Consider the following 15,714-nt stretch of genomic DNA (forward strand, 5'->3'; position numbering starts at 1 on the left):
ACAATATTTTAACACATTTTTATGTCTGTAATTAATGCATCAAAATGAAGGTATTTAAGTACTAGCCCTACTAGGAATTAAATTAGCAAAAAAAAAAAAAGCACATATTTCATAATCATCTTCCTCCTCCTCTTCCTCCTCACCATCTCTGCCTGTTTGACCGTTCGGGGGAACCCGTCCAACAGGAATCCGTTCTTACAGGCGGGAGTGTCCAGGTTCTTGTCGATGAGTTCCACCACCATCTCATCACTGACCTGCAGGAGAAGAAAGACACTCTGACTTCTATGGAGGGCTACAACGTCACACAGTGGACAACGTGTCCACTGAGACCTAGACATGTCAAAGAGTCAGGACATGTTACCAGTTTTCCAGCATCCATGGTCTCCTTCAGCCTCTTCCCCAGCTCTGAGCCTGACGCCACCATGGCCCTCAGCATGTCCCCAGTGGACAGGTGGCAAACGCAGTATCTGTCCGCCAGACGAGGAGCCTGGACAGAGGAAACAAAACAAACAAAAAAAAAAAACACTGGTTGAATGGTCTGTCAATTGTCTCCATCAACATTGTCTGAGAGTTATCAAAACAACTATTTGTGACCTGTGGGGGGCAGTATTGTTGACGAAGACGGATGAAAAATATTCGTCAACGGATGAAAACTAAATAAAAACTAAATAAAAGTCTGCTATGATGACGAAGACTTTGACTGGGCCAACATGGAGACAAACGTCAACCAATAATTAGTAAAAAAAAAAATCTAACTTGAATAAGTGACAATATTCATAATATTTATTTCTCTGATCCTCCAGCTTCAAAATTACGAGGCTAAAGACTTAAATTATGATGAAATACAATCACAGAATTCAGAATTTACCTGTCATGAATGTAATGTCTGAGTTTGAAATCAGAAGATATATTGTGTGTTTTCTGTAAAGACTGCAGTTTTGACACAATTTATTTTTAAACTTAATAAAATACTAAATACTAAATATTTGTGAAAATACACAAACATCGTTTCGATGTATTTTTTTGTGTTTCGGACGCTGTCACATCCCGTATGTGATAATAACAAGCACCGACAGGTAAGTTAGCATTTGGATTAGCATTTTAATTCAATTTCTATTAGCATGAGCTAATAATTATTAGCGCACCATGCGTTGCAGTGACGCTTCTCGGAGGCTAACTGCTAACTCTGCTAACTCACCTGAGTTCCTTTCCCAGCTCCCGGAGGTCCAAGAAGAATGGCCCGAATTCCGTCATGAATGTCGGCTACAGCCTCCTTCAGCTGCACGCTGGGAGCCATGTGTAAACCGGAGGAGAGTGAACACCGGGGTAAAAGTTTTTACTGCAGGCTCCGGGTAAGTTGGCCGGCAGAGATAGCGACACCGCAGCCGAGTCGTCCAGGAAAAGACAGCAGACCCGCCTTCTTCCTGCTACAGCACTCTAAGGCCCGCCCATCTATCAACAAGCCTGTGTCTGATTGGCTTTCGGAGCCGTTTGTCAATAGATGAGCGCGTTCATTCGTCAAAAAGCATCAATTAGTTGTGTAACGTCTGAAAAAGTTTTTTTTTTTCGTGCATAGTTTGTTTTAGTTGTAATTGATCTAGGAAACCGCATAAAACGCCAAAATAAGATTTTAAAATATTTTTAAAAATTCGTATACTAAATACACCTAATGCCCCCTGTTTTACTACTTTAAAACCACACGATGTTTTCACGATATTTATATCTAGTTTCTTATTCATTTTAAATAAATAGTGTAAGAACATAAAAAATATGAAATAAACAGGGCAAAAAAATCCACTGAGCCAAGAATTTTCTCCATGTTTTAACAGTGAGCCTAGTTATAGTTAAGGAAGTTAAAACTATAACATAGGGAATAAAAATAAACATAAACTGCTTATGCTAAGTTAGCTTGAAGATAAAAAGGTTACTTAATAAGTTTTTAAAAAATCTGTCTTGACTTTTGAAGGAAAAAAACATTCAGGGGATGTGAAACTTGAACTTCTCAAGATTCTTTAAAAAAATTAAATTAAAAAAAGAAAAAGGAAATGAAAAATGGTCTTAATATTAAATTACAATCAAAACCATTGACTTTTGAAGGAAAAAAACATTCAGATAAGTTTTTAAAAAATCTGTCTTGACTTTTGAAGGAAAAAAACATTCAGGGGATGTGAAACTTGAACTTCTCAAGATTCTTTAAAAAAATTAAATTAAAAAAAGAAAAAGGAAATGAAAAATGGTCTTGTTTAAAGAACAGGAAATGCCTTTATTGGTCAAACAGGAAGGACATGATGAGTATGTTGTCTCAACTGCTGAAGAACTCATATCTACTTCTTTTCTGAAGCCACTGATGACCAGACGCAGAGCAGGAAAATGCCTGACGCTGATATTGTTTACTCCGATGTCAAGTTCAAAAGATCCAAAGATGCCGGCAGGGGTGAGTCTGGGAAGTCCAGTCCATGAAATCCAGATCAGAAGTGTGGATTTTACCATTGACTTCACTTGAAGAAAGAGAAGAAGAGAAAACCATTTGGTTCTTACAAGGGTCAGAATAATGGGAAACCACAAGGTTGATTTACATTCATCTCTTTTTGTGGTGTTTGTTTCAGAAGTCACTTCCTCTCCTGACGTTTCCACAACATATTCTGATGTGAAATTCTCCAGTCCGTCCACGCAGCAGCACAGTGAGTCAACTTACAGTACTTTTTGAAACAAACACCCGACCAGGGCGAGAACAACCTTCTAGAAGTTCCATCTCTGGTCTTTGATTCAAAGTGTGAGACTGAAACAGACACAGTTTTATCTATCGACTGTTTTCATCTGCTACGGCTTCATGGTTTAGAGTGAAGATCACGTCACCAGGGTCACACAACGAACAACCATTCACGCTCTCGTTCACATTCATATGTTAAAAAAATGCATTTGTTGAAGGTGTGAAAATGTCTTGGTGGAACTGTCTGGGCTGTGACCCCAGTCTGTCCTGACGACGGCTGGGACTGGTTCCAAACTGTTTTTCTTTTTTTTTAACCATATTCTGGGTCCTTTTGTCTGAAAGTTAATTAACACTCATCATAACATTTTTAGTTAATCAGTGTAAACAGAGTTGGAGGTTTGAGGAAAAAAAAACAGAAGTGACAAAAATTGAGATCAAGACAATTTTTTTTGGCCGTCATCTGTTGCAAGAAGAGTGTGAACTTCCTGTTTCCATTAGTTTATCTCTTATTGACACACGACGTTGCTCTGTTGCTGATACCAATATTAATATTCCTATTAGCAACATATAAAAGCCCTAGTTATGCTGAATTTGCATTTGCAAGGGTAGCTAGCCTAGCAAAAGCTAGCTAACAGCCTAACATCAATTGAATAGTGTAATGACATAATATACATAATAAGGTGAACCACATAACCACATCTGATTGGCCAACCTTTAGATCAAAGACCAGCAGCAGAACCCTCACCACAGAACAAACAAAGACGGGGAGCGGTGACGTTAGAGCGAGTTCTTCTGTTGATCGCCACGCTCCTATTGGCTGCTGCTCTGGCTGCTCTGGCTGCTGTCTGTGAGTCTGTCTGTTACATTTCACATTTCATATTTTTGGATTTGAGCAAAACCACTTTACGACATGACTTCTGTGTCTTTTTCTCTTCTTTGGGCCAACATTTTTTTTTTAGTGATTTTGGCAAAAAAAAAAATTGGTTATTTTACAGAATACATAACAGCAATTGTTAACACAAATGTTTTAACTAGATTCAGCTAATCAGGTTTTGACTGTTGTTAAATATATTTCAGATATTTTGGGGTGAACTTCATGTTCTTTTTAACAGTTTTTGTAGATGTTTACAATAATGCTAAAAGCTACATTTTCAGCTTTAGTGATTTATATACTTTATTTATCAATATTTAAGCTTTTTTAAGCTAGTATTTTCTGGCTAATTAGCAACCAGCCAGAAAAATAATGTTTAAATATCACAGCTTTGCCTGAACACGTTTTAAGCCTTTTTAGCAGAAGGTTTTGGCTAACCTTTGGCACATTTCTGTTTTTGTATTATTAACCTTCTTTTGGGTTAACGTCTTCTAAACTTTTTTTTAAATGGTTAAACTTTCCTTTCGATCAGCTCTTGAAAACAGAGGGACCAAGATAAACCTGGAGAAACTGCAGCGTGACCTGACAAATCTCACAGGTAAGTTTTATTTTGCATTGTTTCTGTTTAAAATTAAAATAATTAATTGTCCTAATTTTTTTAAATAATTAGGAGCTTTTACAGGGTTTGTGTTTACACTGTTTTATTCCTTTTTTGTATTTATTTATATTTTTTTATTTTCTTTTATTTTTCTTCTACATCCACACGTATCAACATTTTTACCCATTCAGTTTTCGATTTCAATTTTCACGTTACAAAAATCATTCCTAATTGATGAACTAGGCTAAAATAGAAGATGCCCACGACACGCTGAGCAAGGTATCGGATCGGTATCGCCAGATACTCAAAGTTGCAGTATCGGTATCGGGCCAAGGATTTGGGCCTAAAACTGACTGGTTTTTGTCCTTCGAACAGAGACACAAAAAAAGATGAATGAACTCAATAAGCTCAACGTGAACCCGCCGCGATGTCCAGAACCGACTCCATCAAGAACAAGTACGTTTGGGAATTTTTAGGACAAATTAGCAGAAGGGGGCTGAGTGATCAATCAGTAGAAAATTAATTTAAAAAAAAGTTTAAAAAAAGTAAAGAATTTGTGTCATCTCCTGAGGTGGGCACACCTGTGGCAGAGACTGGGAACATCACGGAGGAAAGTGTTACCATTTCACAAAGACTAATTTAACATGGAATGACAGCAGAGAACGATGCACACTATTGGGAGGACACCTGGTGATGATTGAAAGCCAGGAAGAGCAGGTGGGAAAAATGTTTTTTAAAAAATCAGGTTTTGGTCTTTTTGCCCATTTGAAAAAATAAAAGTGAATGTCGTTGTTTCTCCGTCTTCAGCGATACCTGGTGAACAAAGTGAAGGAGCTCATGACAACCGATGAGGACAAGTTTTGGATCGGGCTGACGGACGCAGAGACGGAGAATACGTGGAAATGGGTCGATGGATCGTCACTGAGGTGAGATCGCTGGGAAAGTTCAATTCATTTCTCCATTTTTTAACAACAGGATTTTTTCATCCAGAATTTGTTTTTCATCCACCAAGCCCGCATTTGGAGTTTTGGCTACATAATGAGCCCGACAACTGGACAGGGCAGAATGTCGAGGGTGAGGACTGTGTGAGGCTGGGTGAGAAAGGAGCCACAACTCGTAACCTGAGATATTGGACGGACAAATCTTGCACTGTCCCTCATAAAAGTATTTGTGAGAAAAGCTTGGAAAAATGTACTTGTTTCTAACGTCCAGGGAGACGTCCACATGGAGATTTAGCCTGTTACGCTGACGTTGCTTACAGATACAGATAGCTTAGCAAAGCGAGCTAATAGTTAGCCAGGGGCAGCTAAAAGAGAGCCAAACCACTGTGCCGTGGAAAATTATCCAATTTCACTGAATTGGGCTAAAAACTATTATTTATTTATTGCATATAATTTTTCTTTGCTTGTCAAAGCGTGAAAGGCAGAACAATTAAACCCTCTTCTGCTAGGTGGCAGCAGATAGCTATTAAAACTAAAAAAATATATAACCAGAGCTGTTGAAAAAGGTCTTTGTGAGTGTCTTTCTTCAATTCCTGCCAGTATGTCAGCGTTGTCTTCAACTAAACAGGCTGAGATTTGAGTCAATTATGAAGTCATTAAAACTAGAAGATTTTTATATTTCATTACAAAGACATTTTTGTGAGATGTTTGTTTGGTGGTGTGTTAGCTCAAATGTTTAAACGTTAGCCAAGAGATGATTCAGAATTAGCCAACAGAACAGCCAATAATGTGTAAAATGAAACATATACAAAGCTAACCATCAAATAACAGTGCCTCAAAATGGCTAAGAAGAATTAGCGAAGCCTAAGGATTTAGCTAGCTTAACGATTTTACTTCTACTTTTTGTATTTATCCCAGTTTGCCTGTCAGTGTTGGTGAAAACGTACAATTATTGTCAAAAACCTGATGAAGACTGTAATAAACTCAGACTCTACTTCAACTGAAGCTGGGATGAAGTGTTTTTTTTCAGTCGTTCCTCACGTGCACAAACCAGGATCAACAAAAAACCTCAACCTGATCCCAAACAGTTTCCATGATTTTCTGGTCTAAACATCAGGTTCACGTACCTCGTATCTCTTGGTTCCGACGACATGGTCTAAGGTCCAGGTCCAGTTCCAGGCTGCAGCTCCCGTATGACCATGATCCGTACCAGCATGGCCTCCATGGTTCTGTCATCCAGGGGGCTGGAGGAGAACCACAGGGGGCTGCTGGGAACACAGCGTCTCTCTGGGTGGAGGTAAAACAAGTGGCTGCTCTGCCTCACCCCCCTGGGGCTGAGAGAAAACAGGAGAGTATACATATATATATATATATATACTGTATATATATATATATGTGTGTGTGTTTTTGTTGACAACACAGATGGAGTCCCGGCTAAAAGACGCAAGAAAGAGGAGAAACAGATTTTTCTGGAGATCCCAGAGAACGAGGAGAACTCTCTGCGGTGTCCCGTCAGACTCTTTGAATTCTACCTCTCCAAGTGGTGAGTGAGTCTGGAGAGACAGACAGTAGATCTGAGATATATATATATATATATATATCTCAGCTCTACTGTCTGTCTCTCCAGACTCACTCACCACTTGGAGAGGTAGAATTCAAAGAGTCTGACGGGACACCGCAGAGAGTTCTCCTCGTTCTCTGGGATCTCCAGAAAAATCTGTTTCTCCTCTTTCTTGCGTCTTTTAGCCGGGACTCCATCTGTGTTGTCAACAAAAACACACACACATATATATATATTTTTTTTTTTCCCCACTGATGTTTCTACAGATGCCCGTCTGTACAAACACAGCCTCTGAACCATCGTGTCAACGACACACGGTCCACGGTTCATGGTCCACACCTGAAGTCCTGGACAAGAGAGGGTAAAAGCGCAGGACGTCAGTTTTGCTCTGGTCCGGGTTGGTCCTGGTGCAGGAGGTGATGTTGGTGAAGCGCAGCTGGCGCTGGTGCTCCACCCCGGTGAAGCCAAAGTGTTTGCAGCAGAAGAAGAGGAGGGTGTTGAGCAGGACCAGGGGGGAGTACGCCCCCAGCTGTTTGCAGTCCCACAGGAAGTCCTCCTTCACACAGGACTCCACCAGAGCTGTGGGGGAGAACAGGAGGGGGGGGGGAGTCGGGTGAGGAGTTCTGAGAGAGGAAACACAGATTGACCACCAAGGCCCGGACCAGAACTCACCGCCGGATCTGACCGAAGGTCTGAGGATGTTGGTGAACTCGGTGGAGAAGCTGCTGTAGGTCAGATCACTGAAGATGTTCTCCATACGACCGTGGTCAAAGAGGAACTGAAAACACAGAGACATTTACACAACAATTCATTTGGAAAAAGATTCGATACGTTTTGAACGTTAGGTGAGAACTGAAGGACAAGACGGCAGCTAAAGGTTAGCTGAAGGATAACTAAACAGGAGACGTTAGATTAGCAGAAGTTAGCCTAACGTGTCCAACGCTGATGAGATCATCCAGGCAGTCAGCCAATGAGCAAGTCTCTCCTAATGACTCAATGGCTACACTCCATGCACAGGGAAAACTACAAATCTACCCCCAAAACTCCAGCTGTAAGCTAATGTGACGCTAAGTGTCGACACTGCTGAAAAAGATATTTAAGAACAAAAACACAATTATCTGAAGCTAAAGGATAGCGACGACAATAAGTGGATGTTTGATTGGTTCAACGCAGTGATGAAATCCCACCCGTACGAGTGTTGGTTAACCCGGTTAACAACTGGAGACAGAGTCGGATTACCTTCTGTAGAGAGAGGCAGACGTAGAAGAGAGCGTCGGGGGAAAAACCGTCTCCGTCCACTCGTCCCCACTCAGAGACAAAACGACTGAGACTGAGACTGAGCTCGGACAAGGAGCAGTGAAGGAGGTTGTCCTTCAGACACAGGGTGCTGCCACCTGTAGGAGGAAGAGGAGGAGGACAGAGGACAGAGACATTTGACATAGTTTTAGATTTTAATGATTAACTAACAATAATGACGAGGGATGAGGTGACCTACAGGGGTCAGTGTGGAGGTCACTTTGACCTCCTCTCCACTGGACCCATCTTCTCCAGGCCTGGACTCCTCGCTCAGTGTCCAGTCTGTCACACATCAGCGGTCTGTGAGTGGACGTGGTCGACTGCTGCTGCTGTGGACACGGAGGAGACACATATGTCCACAGGTGGAAGTTGAACTGGGACGAGGAGGAGAAGCAGGAGGAGCACTCACCTGGAGATCATGTGGAGTAGGAACGGCAGGAGAGGAGTCCAGTCCAACAGGAGACGAGAGGCCGGGGTCAGTGAGAGACATGTCCTGTGTGTCCACGGGACGCCTGTCCTGACTGTTCAAACTGTTGATCAGATCTGAGGACAAAACAAAAGCCAATAAAAACAAAGGAAAACTTTGACGGACGTTCTGATTTGATCAGATTTGGTTCTGATCTAAACTTCTCCAGATTTTGTCTCTCATTCAACGTTTTATGAATCATTTTTGAGGAGACCGTCTTCTAATTTTGGGCAACAATTTTCACCTCATATTTGGAGAATTCATGACTGATTGTGCTACATTTGTGGCTAACCTTTAGCAACTTTCAAAAACAATTTGGAGTAACCTTCAGATGTGTAAAATACTTGTTTTTTCACTTCATTCTATTTCAACCAGCAATCATTTCTAAGTATTTTCTTCCAAATAACTTTCTTTTTTTGATAACTTTTTTTAGTGTTTGAAACTATTTTTGACTTTGACTTTTCTGTGACGTGAGGTGATCATGACATAAAATTAAAGTATGTTTTTTTGTTTTTGCGATCTCTCACGGTGCACCCTGCTGGTCGATGTACTGTATGTCATGAGTTTTTCCAGACACGGGACTCTCTCCTGGTCCCTCACCTGTCATGGCCTCAGGTATTTGTCCCTCTGTTTCTTCCTGTCTGTCGTTCTGCTGGAGTTCTTTGTCCACATCTTTTTTCTCTGTTTGTTTTGAGGCGTCCGGAAAAACGGGGACGAACATGGGCACAGGCAGCTGTGAAGAACGTTTGGAAAAGTGCGAGGATGACGTCAGAAGACGATCAGCTGTTTCAAAGGCGTGTGAGGATGTTTATCGTACCGGCAGAGGCAGAGCCACAGGGTACGGCGTGAACTGACTGTACATGCTCATGGGCAGTGGCAGGTAAACAGGCAGAGGCAGAGGCACAGGCAGAACAACCACCTTAGGGTAAAAGGTATCTTCAGAAAACACAGGAGGAGAGAAGAAAACAATGACTCTGCGCTGACGTCACACACATCGAAGAGTTGGATAAAAAACCCAGGTGGTCAACTCACCCGTCTGTGCTTCCACTTCAGAAACAGAACTCGTACAACTGACGCCTTTGTTGTGGACCAGTGGGGTGCAGAGCAGGGACTTGTTCTTCAGCTGTCTGGTGTCTGTCAGAACACTGGCCTGAAGGAGAAGAAGAAGAAGAAGAAGATTGTCAGAACACTGGCCTGAAGAAGGAGAAGAAGAAGAAGAAGAAGAAGAAGAAGGAAAAGAAATAGAAGACAAAGAAAAGAAGAAGAGGAAGAAGAAGTAGGAGAAGAAGAGTAAGGAGAAGAAGAAGAGGAAGAAGAAAAAGGAGAAGTAGAAGACAAAGAAGAAGAAAAGGAAGTAGAAGAAGTAGGAGAAGAAGAGGAAGATTTTTGGATTTTTAAATTAACTCTTTATGAACAGGAGGTGTTCAAACTGTAAAGCACGAAACAATCAACAAATTAATTAGTTAGTAGAAGTGGAGGACTGGTCTAGTTAAGAGAACTTACTTGTCCAACAATCTTAGCTTTAGCCTCTTTGTACTTAGCCAGGTAACCAGCCAGTGAGATCACGTTACTGATGACAGGACATGAAGCCACCGAGACAGAAGAAGAAGAAACTGGAGATGAAGAAGAAGGAAGTTATAAATCGATTCAATCTGAAGGCTGGAGCGTCCGGACGCTCTCCAATGTTATTCATGTTGCGTTGTACTTGTTACGACATGTTGAGCGACTTAACTTAGTTAAAGTTAACTTTAACAACTCGCTGTGTTGGGATGTGTTTAAAACGACTTTGTTGCAAACCAACGTTTAAGACTTTGAACATTCACCTGTGTTCTCCGTATGAGCAGCTTTCCTGCAGAAGTTCTGCAAACACCTGAGGTCACAGAAGTGTTTGACCTCTGCCGGCAGCTGCAGACTCTCCTTCAGTTTTTCATTCTGGCCACAGGAGTCACACTGCGCCACCTGGTGGCAGTCACAACAACGTTAGTCATATTTTTACCCGTTCTTTTGTGTGTTTTGTTTTCCACGACAGGAAGTGGTCCTCCTGAACTCACGCGGTTGAAGACCAGGCTGAACTTGGACCTGCAGTCTTCAGAGCAGAACTCCATCTGTTGGTTTCCGTACACCGACGTCACAGACGTCCTGCAGAGGTCGCTACAGTAATGACAAGTGTGACAACAACTGCCCCACTCCTTCAGACGATCCTTGGTGAAGATCATCTCACAACCTGAGAAACCAGGAAGTGATTTTATTTCACTTCATACCTTTGATTTCAGACGGTGCTTTTTATTTTTATTTTTTGTGTTTTTTCTGCTGCTTCTCTCACCTTCGCTGCAGAAGCAGCAGTCTCTGCCGTTCATCCTCCTGACCTCGTAAATCACACGTTCACTCTGACAATATTCACACCTTCCTGTGATGTTGTTGTCTCTCCTGAAAGCTACGCAGCAGCTCTGGCTGCACAGGAAACTCAGCCTGTCCTACATGTTCAAAACACAAGAACAGAAGATTTATTTAATTAACTTTAAATTAATCTAACCTTCATTTGTTTTTATTCTCCAAACATTAACACTAACATTCACACCACTGGTCCTTAAAGTGAGTCCAAGACATTTGTGTCTTTCTTCACTTCCTGCTACTCCATCAGTGTGGTGTTCAACTAAACAGGCACAGTTGTCACAATGACTAAGTACACAAAAAGTATTTGATTTTCCATATACTTTTTGTGACATTTTTTGTTTGGTGGTGATATTTGATTTTCCATATACTTTTTTTTTTGTGACATTTTTTGTTTGGTGGTGCATCATGGGATTGTTCTAATGTAAAATACTGGCTTGGACTGAACGTGTGGCTCACGGACCTCCTTCTGGACAACTTTGGGTTTGGCTTCTATCTGGGCTTGACAGTGGACACAGAGCAGCTGCTGCTGCCGTGTTCGGTCTAAGACGGTGTCCGTGTCTTTCTGAGGGTCCTGTGGAGCGGAGACAGACATCACAGCAGAAGAAGACACAGTGTCATCGTGTTTTCGCAGCCTCTTTCTCACGATCTTTCCTCGTTTTACCTTCTTGTCGTTGGCGGGCTGCTTTTCCTTAAAAGCCATCGCACAGGACAGAGAGCAGAAGTTCCTGATGGAGGCGTCGGCCATGGCCAGGTGACAGGCCGGGACTGTGTTCTTCCCACAGCTAGCACAGTCCACTGGGCTGCCTGTAAATGAGGCGACACTTGCGTGAGCACCGTGTTCCAGATGAGGGCGTACTTGGGTTCTTTACTCCCGGCTGGGTTTCCATCCAGTACCTGCGGCGCTGACGGCCTGGATCTTTGACGCCGTCACACAGCTGAGGGAGCAGAAGAACTCCAGCTCTCCTCCACCACCTCTGTTCTCCACCATGTCTGACAGAGGTTTAGAAGTGCTGCACATGGAGCACTGCTGCGGCCTCTGGATTTCCTGTCATGGATGACGCAGACGCAGTGTCAGAAGACAGATACCCAGAACTAACAGGTCTCTACTGGGGACGACTTCAGAGACAATAAAACAGACCCTGACGTAAAAGAGTGAAATTTTCAAATTGGTAAAATAAAAAAGCAGCGCAAATAACTATTTAAAATAAATCCATTTGAAATCATACAGCAGGGGAAAAAAATGGAAAAACATTTTGTAATATTTACATTAGCTAATATTCAAAAATATATTTGCTCAACGTAGCTGGAATACAACAGAAAGTTAAATCAAAATAGCTAAATGTTTCACAATTATATTTCAAAATGACCAAACACCATCCAGAAAACTACTACTTTCAATAAATCAATAAATAACTGTTAGCAAAAAGCTAACTACTAATGTCAAGTTAGCCATGAAAAGACAAAAAAACACGTCACCTTTTTGACCTGAGCCACACACACAAAAAAACGCGTCACCTTTTTGACCTGAGCCACACACTCTGCGCTGCACAGCTTCCTGTGGAGCTCCTCGGTTCTGAGGACGACGGCTGCTGTGACGTAGCTGCGGTGACACCACCCACACAGACTCAGGTGGTTGACGTTACAGAAGCGCAGGAAACAGCTGTCGCTGCACAGTTTCTGCACACGCTCCTGGTGTGTGACCTCATGTCTGCTCTGCGGGACGACAAAGAGACAGGAGCGGCCGGTGAACGTCTCGAATCAGAGATGTTTTTTTTAGATTTCATCAACTTCCTGTCTCTTACTATGCAGTATCTGTTGCACATGCAGCACTGGGAGTGACTTTTAACAGGCACCATGGGAATTCCGATGGTCACGCTTTTCTTATAGTTGAAGGAGGACATGCAGGTCTGGCCGCAGAAGTCCTTCACCGTCCCCTCATCGTCCACCGGAGCCTGGAGGACGTCCTCAGACTCTTTCACAGACCTTTGACAAAAACAAAAGAACAATTTAAGATCAGTCACATCTGACACACGTATATATATTTATATATACACAGGTGGAGCTGAAGGACACAGAAAGGTCACAGGTCAAAGGTCTTCCGAGACTCACTCCAGACAGTAAAAGCAGGTCTTCCTGACCGGCTTCATCTGGTAGAATTTGAAAAGGCAGGAAACGGAGCAGAAGATTTCCGAGTGGTTCTCCTTCTGGTAGAACGTCTCCCCGTCCACCAGAACCTTTTTACAGTCACAGCAGCAGAGTTGGACTTCCACACCAGGGACAGGGGGCGCAGTAGAGCACGGATCCTTCACGGGAGACGCCGTCTCCTGGACAGGTGAGACCTGGTGCTCGGCAGTAGAGTCTTCTTTCATGGAGACGACGGAGACAAACCCGTCCTCCTGTCAGAGACGGTGGAGTCAGAGGACGTCGCAGTCGTGGAGTTGGTTTTAAAAGTTTCTCACCAACCTTTGCCGTTGGCTCAGGCTTGATCCGGTCGGTTGATGTGAAGGGTGAGTTGCTCGGCGTGAACTCCTCGTCGTCGGGTTCTTTCTTGATCTTCAAGCACAAGAAGAAGACGAGACGTCATGACGGCCGACGACTCAAAGACAATGAGGTCTGTGTATCTAGACCTTTTCATTTAACACTCACACAGTCCAAACGTATCGAAGTTGGCTTCACATCCTCAATGTCGCCCCCTTCAGGTGAGGGGCTGCCCCTTTCTGTGAAGACATGATGAAATAAGATCCAATAAAGCCTGTTCCTGTTCTCATTGGTCAGAACAAATATGTTCTCGGTCGGAAATGTCTTCATTTCAGGCACAGGTCAAATCAAGGTCACCATTTTTTTTTTACTTAAAATTATTTTTTTAGGATTGCAGTGTTGACAGTAGAATACCTGACAGAGTGACAGACTGGGCCATGTAGACCATCATGCATCTGTCACTGCAGTAAAAACTCAGGACGCTCTCCCGGTTCTTGTTTTCAATCATGTCTGACATGCGATGAGACGTGCAACAGGTGGGACACGACTGGAGCCTCTCTGTTTTCTGAGGAGGAACAGAAGTGAGGACGGTGGGGGGAAAAAAAAAAAAAAAAAGCAGCTGCTTCTCCCGAGATTAACAACATCATCAAAGACAACGAGGTCAGGGAGAGTTCAGAGGGTTTACGACACGATACGTATCGCGACACAGGGGCAACAATACGATACATTGTGAAATAATTATCTCATTTAGAGGGAATAGGTCAGTAAAGCATGGACAGTTTAGCATGTTCATGTTATATATACGTTCACATGTACTCAGACAATGATGCTGCACCTCTTTGAACTTGACCAGACACTCATCACTGCACACGGTCTTCCTGTCGTCGTCCTCCTCCGTCACCACCACCATCATTCTGTCCTGGACGCAGACGGAGCCACAGACGCGGCACGTAGACACGGGCAAGTTGTTGCCTCTGAGGCAGAGGACGTAGCAGGCCTCGCTGCACAGACTGTAGAGCGAGGTTCCCACGGTCAGCTTGAACTTTTCCTGGGGAAAAGAAAAAAAAAATATATACATAGAACACAGACGGTGGAGTGAGTTTTTCCACCGATGTCCAACGGTACTTTGGTGTTTCCTCACGTCAGCGAGTTTATGACAAATCCTGCAGGATGAATCGGTTCCTGGTGATGGTGATGGTGCTGGTGTCGGCGGTTTCGGGGCTTTGTGGCTCCTCACAGACGTGATGGAGGCGAGACAGGTCTCACTGCACAGCTCCTTCATCGTCCCAGAATCACCCACCGGGGCCAGTATGACGCTGTGAGGTCGCGGTATGACCCTGAGGAGGCGGGAAACAGACGGGACTCCAGTAAACACACGGAGGCTCAGCGTCTCACCGTGGGGGCTTTCACACTGACACGGTTCTCTCTTGTTTTAATTGTAGCCTAAGATACACGCCCACTGATGATGTCACGGTTCACAGGGGAGAAGCAGGTATTTCTCAGTTGCCTCAGGAACCAAATTTTCAGGTTCTAAACTCGATTAAAAAATGAGTTCCGGTGAGCTTCGTGCCGGCGTGAAAGCCCCATGTGAGGACAGTGTTCTTTGGGCTGCGTGTCTCTCCCACTCCTTCAGTCATATTTGAAACCTGTGAACCTACTGACAGCAGTTGAAGCAGGTCTTGGCCTCCACGTCGGTGCGGGACCTTCGGGAGAAACACGTCTGGCTGCAGAAGATCTTGGGAGAGTCGTGCGGTCGGTACATCGCCCGTCCTCTCTCCAGCTTCTTCCCGCAGTTGGAACAGAGAACTGTCGTTCGTAGCGAAGGAGCGGCAATGGTTGGTTTGGTGCATGGTGGAGGCAAGATGACCTCCTCCTGATGATGGAGAGAAACTTCAAATGGTCATCGCTGTTACTTAACTCTCTCTTAGCAAATACGGTTAATAAAAATAAAAACTCACACAATCCAACTTTAACTTATTTTCTCCTTTTTCCAAACTTGACTTTGTCACGTCTGGTGAGAGAAATGACAAACAGCTGTTCAGGTTCACTGCTGCTCCTGCTCTGTGTTTGTGTGTGTGTGTCCAAACTTCTAACCCTGACCTGGAGCTGCACCAGGACGGTGCTGTTTGTAGGAGTTCACACAGGCTCGACTGCAGAAGAACTGGAACCATCCCTCGGTGTTCCTGAAGAGGAACATCTCCGCCGTCGGCCAGGGGGTGCAGCACATGGTGCAGGGGCGTGGCCCTGGGTTTTTCTGAAGGACAAAATAAGACAAAAAGTCGACTGTTTCTTCCAGGTGACACTCTCCCCCTCTCCCTCCCTCTCTCTCTCTCTCTCTCTCACCTCCTTGAAGACCTCCAGACATCCTCTCTTGCAGACGGCCTTCGTCCGGTCCTCCA

General features: G+C 43.6%; 3 protein-coding genes across 4 annotated transcripts in view; 1 reads left to right on the top strand and 2 right to left on the bottom strand.

The window, feature by feature from the left end:
• ak2 (adenylate kinase 2) overlaps window positions 1–1,419 on the bottom strand; it is a 4,158-nt gene extending 2,739 nt beyond the window's left edge. Inside the window, exons 1-3 of one of the 2 annotated variants that reach the window (XM_008331010.3) lie at window positions 1,199–1,418; window positions 362–487; window positions 144–254 (exon numbers count right to left, since the gene is read on the bottom strand). In XM_008331010.3, the coding sequence (XP_008329232.2) occupies window positions 144–254; window positions 362–487; window positions 1,199–1,297 (336 nt within the window). In that variant the 5' untranslated portion in view covers window positions 1,298–1,418. Of the gene's footprint in view, window positions 1–143; window positions 255–361; window positions 488–1,198 lie in introns of both variants that reach the window. The other variant, XM_017040874.2, reaches the window with a different exon arrangement.
• Window positions 1,420–2,232: 813 nt separating this feature from the next.
• On the top strand, window positions 2,233–6,125 carry LOC103393895 (CD209 antigen-like protein D). Its single transcript, XM_008331011.2, has 8 exons — window positions 2,233–2,434; window positions 2,607–2,681; window positions 3,429–3,557; window positions 4,114–4,179; window positions 4,555–4,635; window positions 4,751–4,896; window positions 4,987–5,105; window positions 5,192–6,125. The coding sequence occupies exons 1-8, from the start codon at window positions 2,371–2,373 to the stop codon at window positions 5,382–5,384; spliced, it is 873 nt and encodes a 290-aa protein (XP_008329233.1). The 5' UTR covers window positions 2,233–2,370; the 3' UTR covers window positions 5,385–6,125.
• An 802-nt stretch (window positions 6,126–6,927) lies between these two features.
• Window positions 6,928–15,714, bottom strand: part of LOC103393935 (uncharacterized) — a 19,549-nt gene continuing 10,762 nt past the window's right edge. The window contains exons 17-43 of the mRNA XM_025065332.1: window positions 15,659–15,709; window positions 15,416–15,569; window positions 15,274–15,326; window positions 14,974–15,188; window positions 14,457–14,652; window positions 14,151–14,363; window positions 13,730–13,880; window positions 13,484–13,554; window positions 13,301–13,390; window positions 12,947–13,233; window positions 12,640–12,820; window positions 12,353–12,550; window positions 11,732–11,882; window positions 11,499–11,641; window positions 11,298–11,408; window positions 10,767–10,917; window positions 10,495–10,667; window positions 10,267–10,402; window positions 9,947–10,056; window positions 9,476–9,593; window positions 9,261–9,379; window positions 9,044–9,176; window positions 8,387–8,520; window positions 8,177–8,306; window positions 7,921–8,075; window positions 7,354–7,459; window positions 6,928–7,260 (exon numbers count right to left, since the gene is read on the bottom strand). Of these exons, the coding sequence (XP_024921100.1) occupies window positions 6,986–7,260; window positions 7,354–7,459; window positions 7,921–8,075; window positions 8,177–8,306; window positions 8,387–8,520; window positions 9,044–9,176; window positions 9,261–9,379; window positions 9,476–9,593; window positions 9,947–10,056; window positions 10,267–10,402; window positions 10,495–10,667; window positions 10,767–10,917; window positions 11,298–11,408; window positions 11,499–11,641; window positions 11,732–11,882; window positions 12,353–12,550; window positions 12,640–12,820; window positions 12,947–13,233; window positions 13,301–13,390; window positions 13,484–13,554; window positions 13,730–13,880; window positions 14,151–14,363; window positions 14,457–14,652; window positions 14,974–15,188; window positions 15,274–15,326; window positions 15,416–15,569; window positions 15,659–15,709 (4,005 nt within the window). The 3' untranslated portion in view covers window positions 6,928–6,985. The remainder of the gene's footprint in view (window positions 7,261–7,353; window positions 7,460–7,920; window positions 8,076–8,176; window positions 8,307–8,386; window positions 8,521–9,043; window positions 9,177–9,260; window positions 9,380–9,475; window positions 9,594–9,946; window positions 10,057–10,266; window positions 10,403–10,494; window positions 10,668–10,766; window positions 10,918–11,297; window positions 11,409–11,498; window positions 11,642–11,731; window positions 11,883–12,352; window positions 12,551–12,639; window positions 12,821–12,946; window positions 13,234–13,300; window positions 13,391–13,483; window positions 13,555–13,729; window positions 13,881–14,150; window positions 14,364–14,456; window positions 14,653–14,973; window positions 15,189–15,273; window positions 15,327–15,415; window positions 15,570–15,658; window positions 15,710–15,714) is intronic.

This window comes from Cynoglossus semilaevis, chromosome 18, assembly GCF_000523025.1.
Source record: "Cynoglossus semilaevis isolate Cse_v1.0 chromosome 18, Cse_v1.0, whole genome shotgun sequence".
Classification (NCBI taxonomy): Eukaryota; Metazoa; Chordata; class Actinopteri; order Pleuronectiformes; family Cynoglossidae; genus Cynoglossus; species Cynoglossus semilaevis.

What these genes read in the sequence shown, in the direction of transcription:
- LOC103393895 (XM_008331011.2), top strand. Translation starts at nt 2,371, where the DNA reads ATGCCTGACGCTGATATTGTTTACTCCGATGTCAAGTTCAAAAGATCC. An exon ending in TTGAAAGCCAGGAAGAGCAG is followed by an intron (nt 4,897 to 4,986) that starts GTGGGAAAAATG and finishes CTCCGTCTTCAG; the next exon opens with CGATACCTGGTGAACAAAGT. An exon ending in GTCGATGGATCGTCACTGAG is followed by an intron (nt 5,106 to 5,191) that starts GTGAGATCGCTG and finishes TCATCCACCAAG; the next exon opens with CCCGCATTTGGAGTTTTGGC.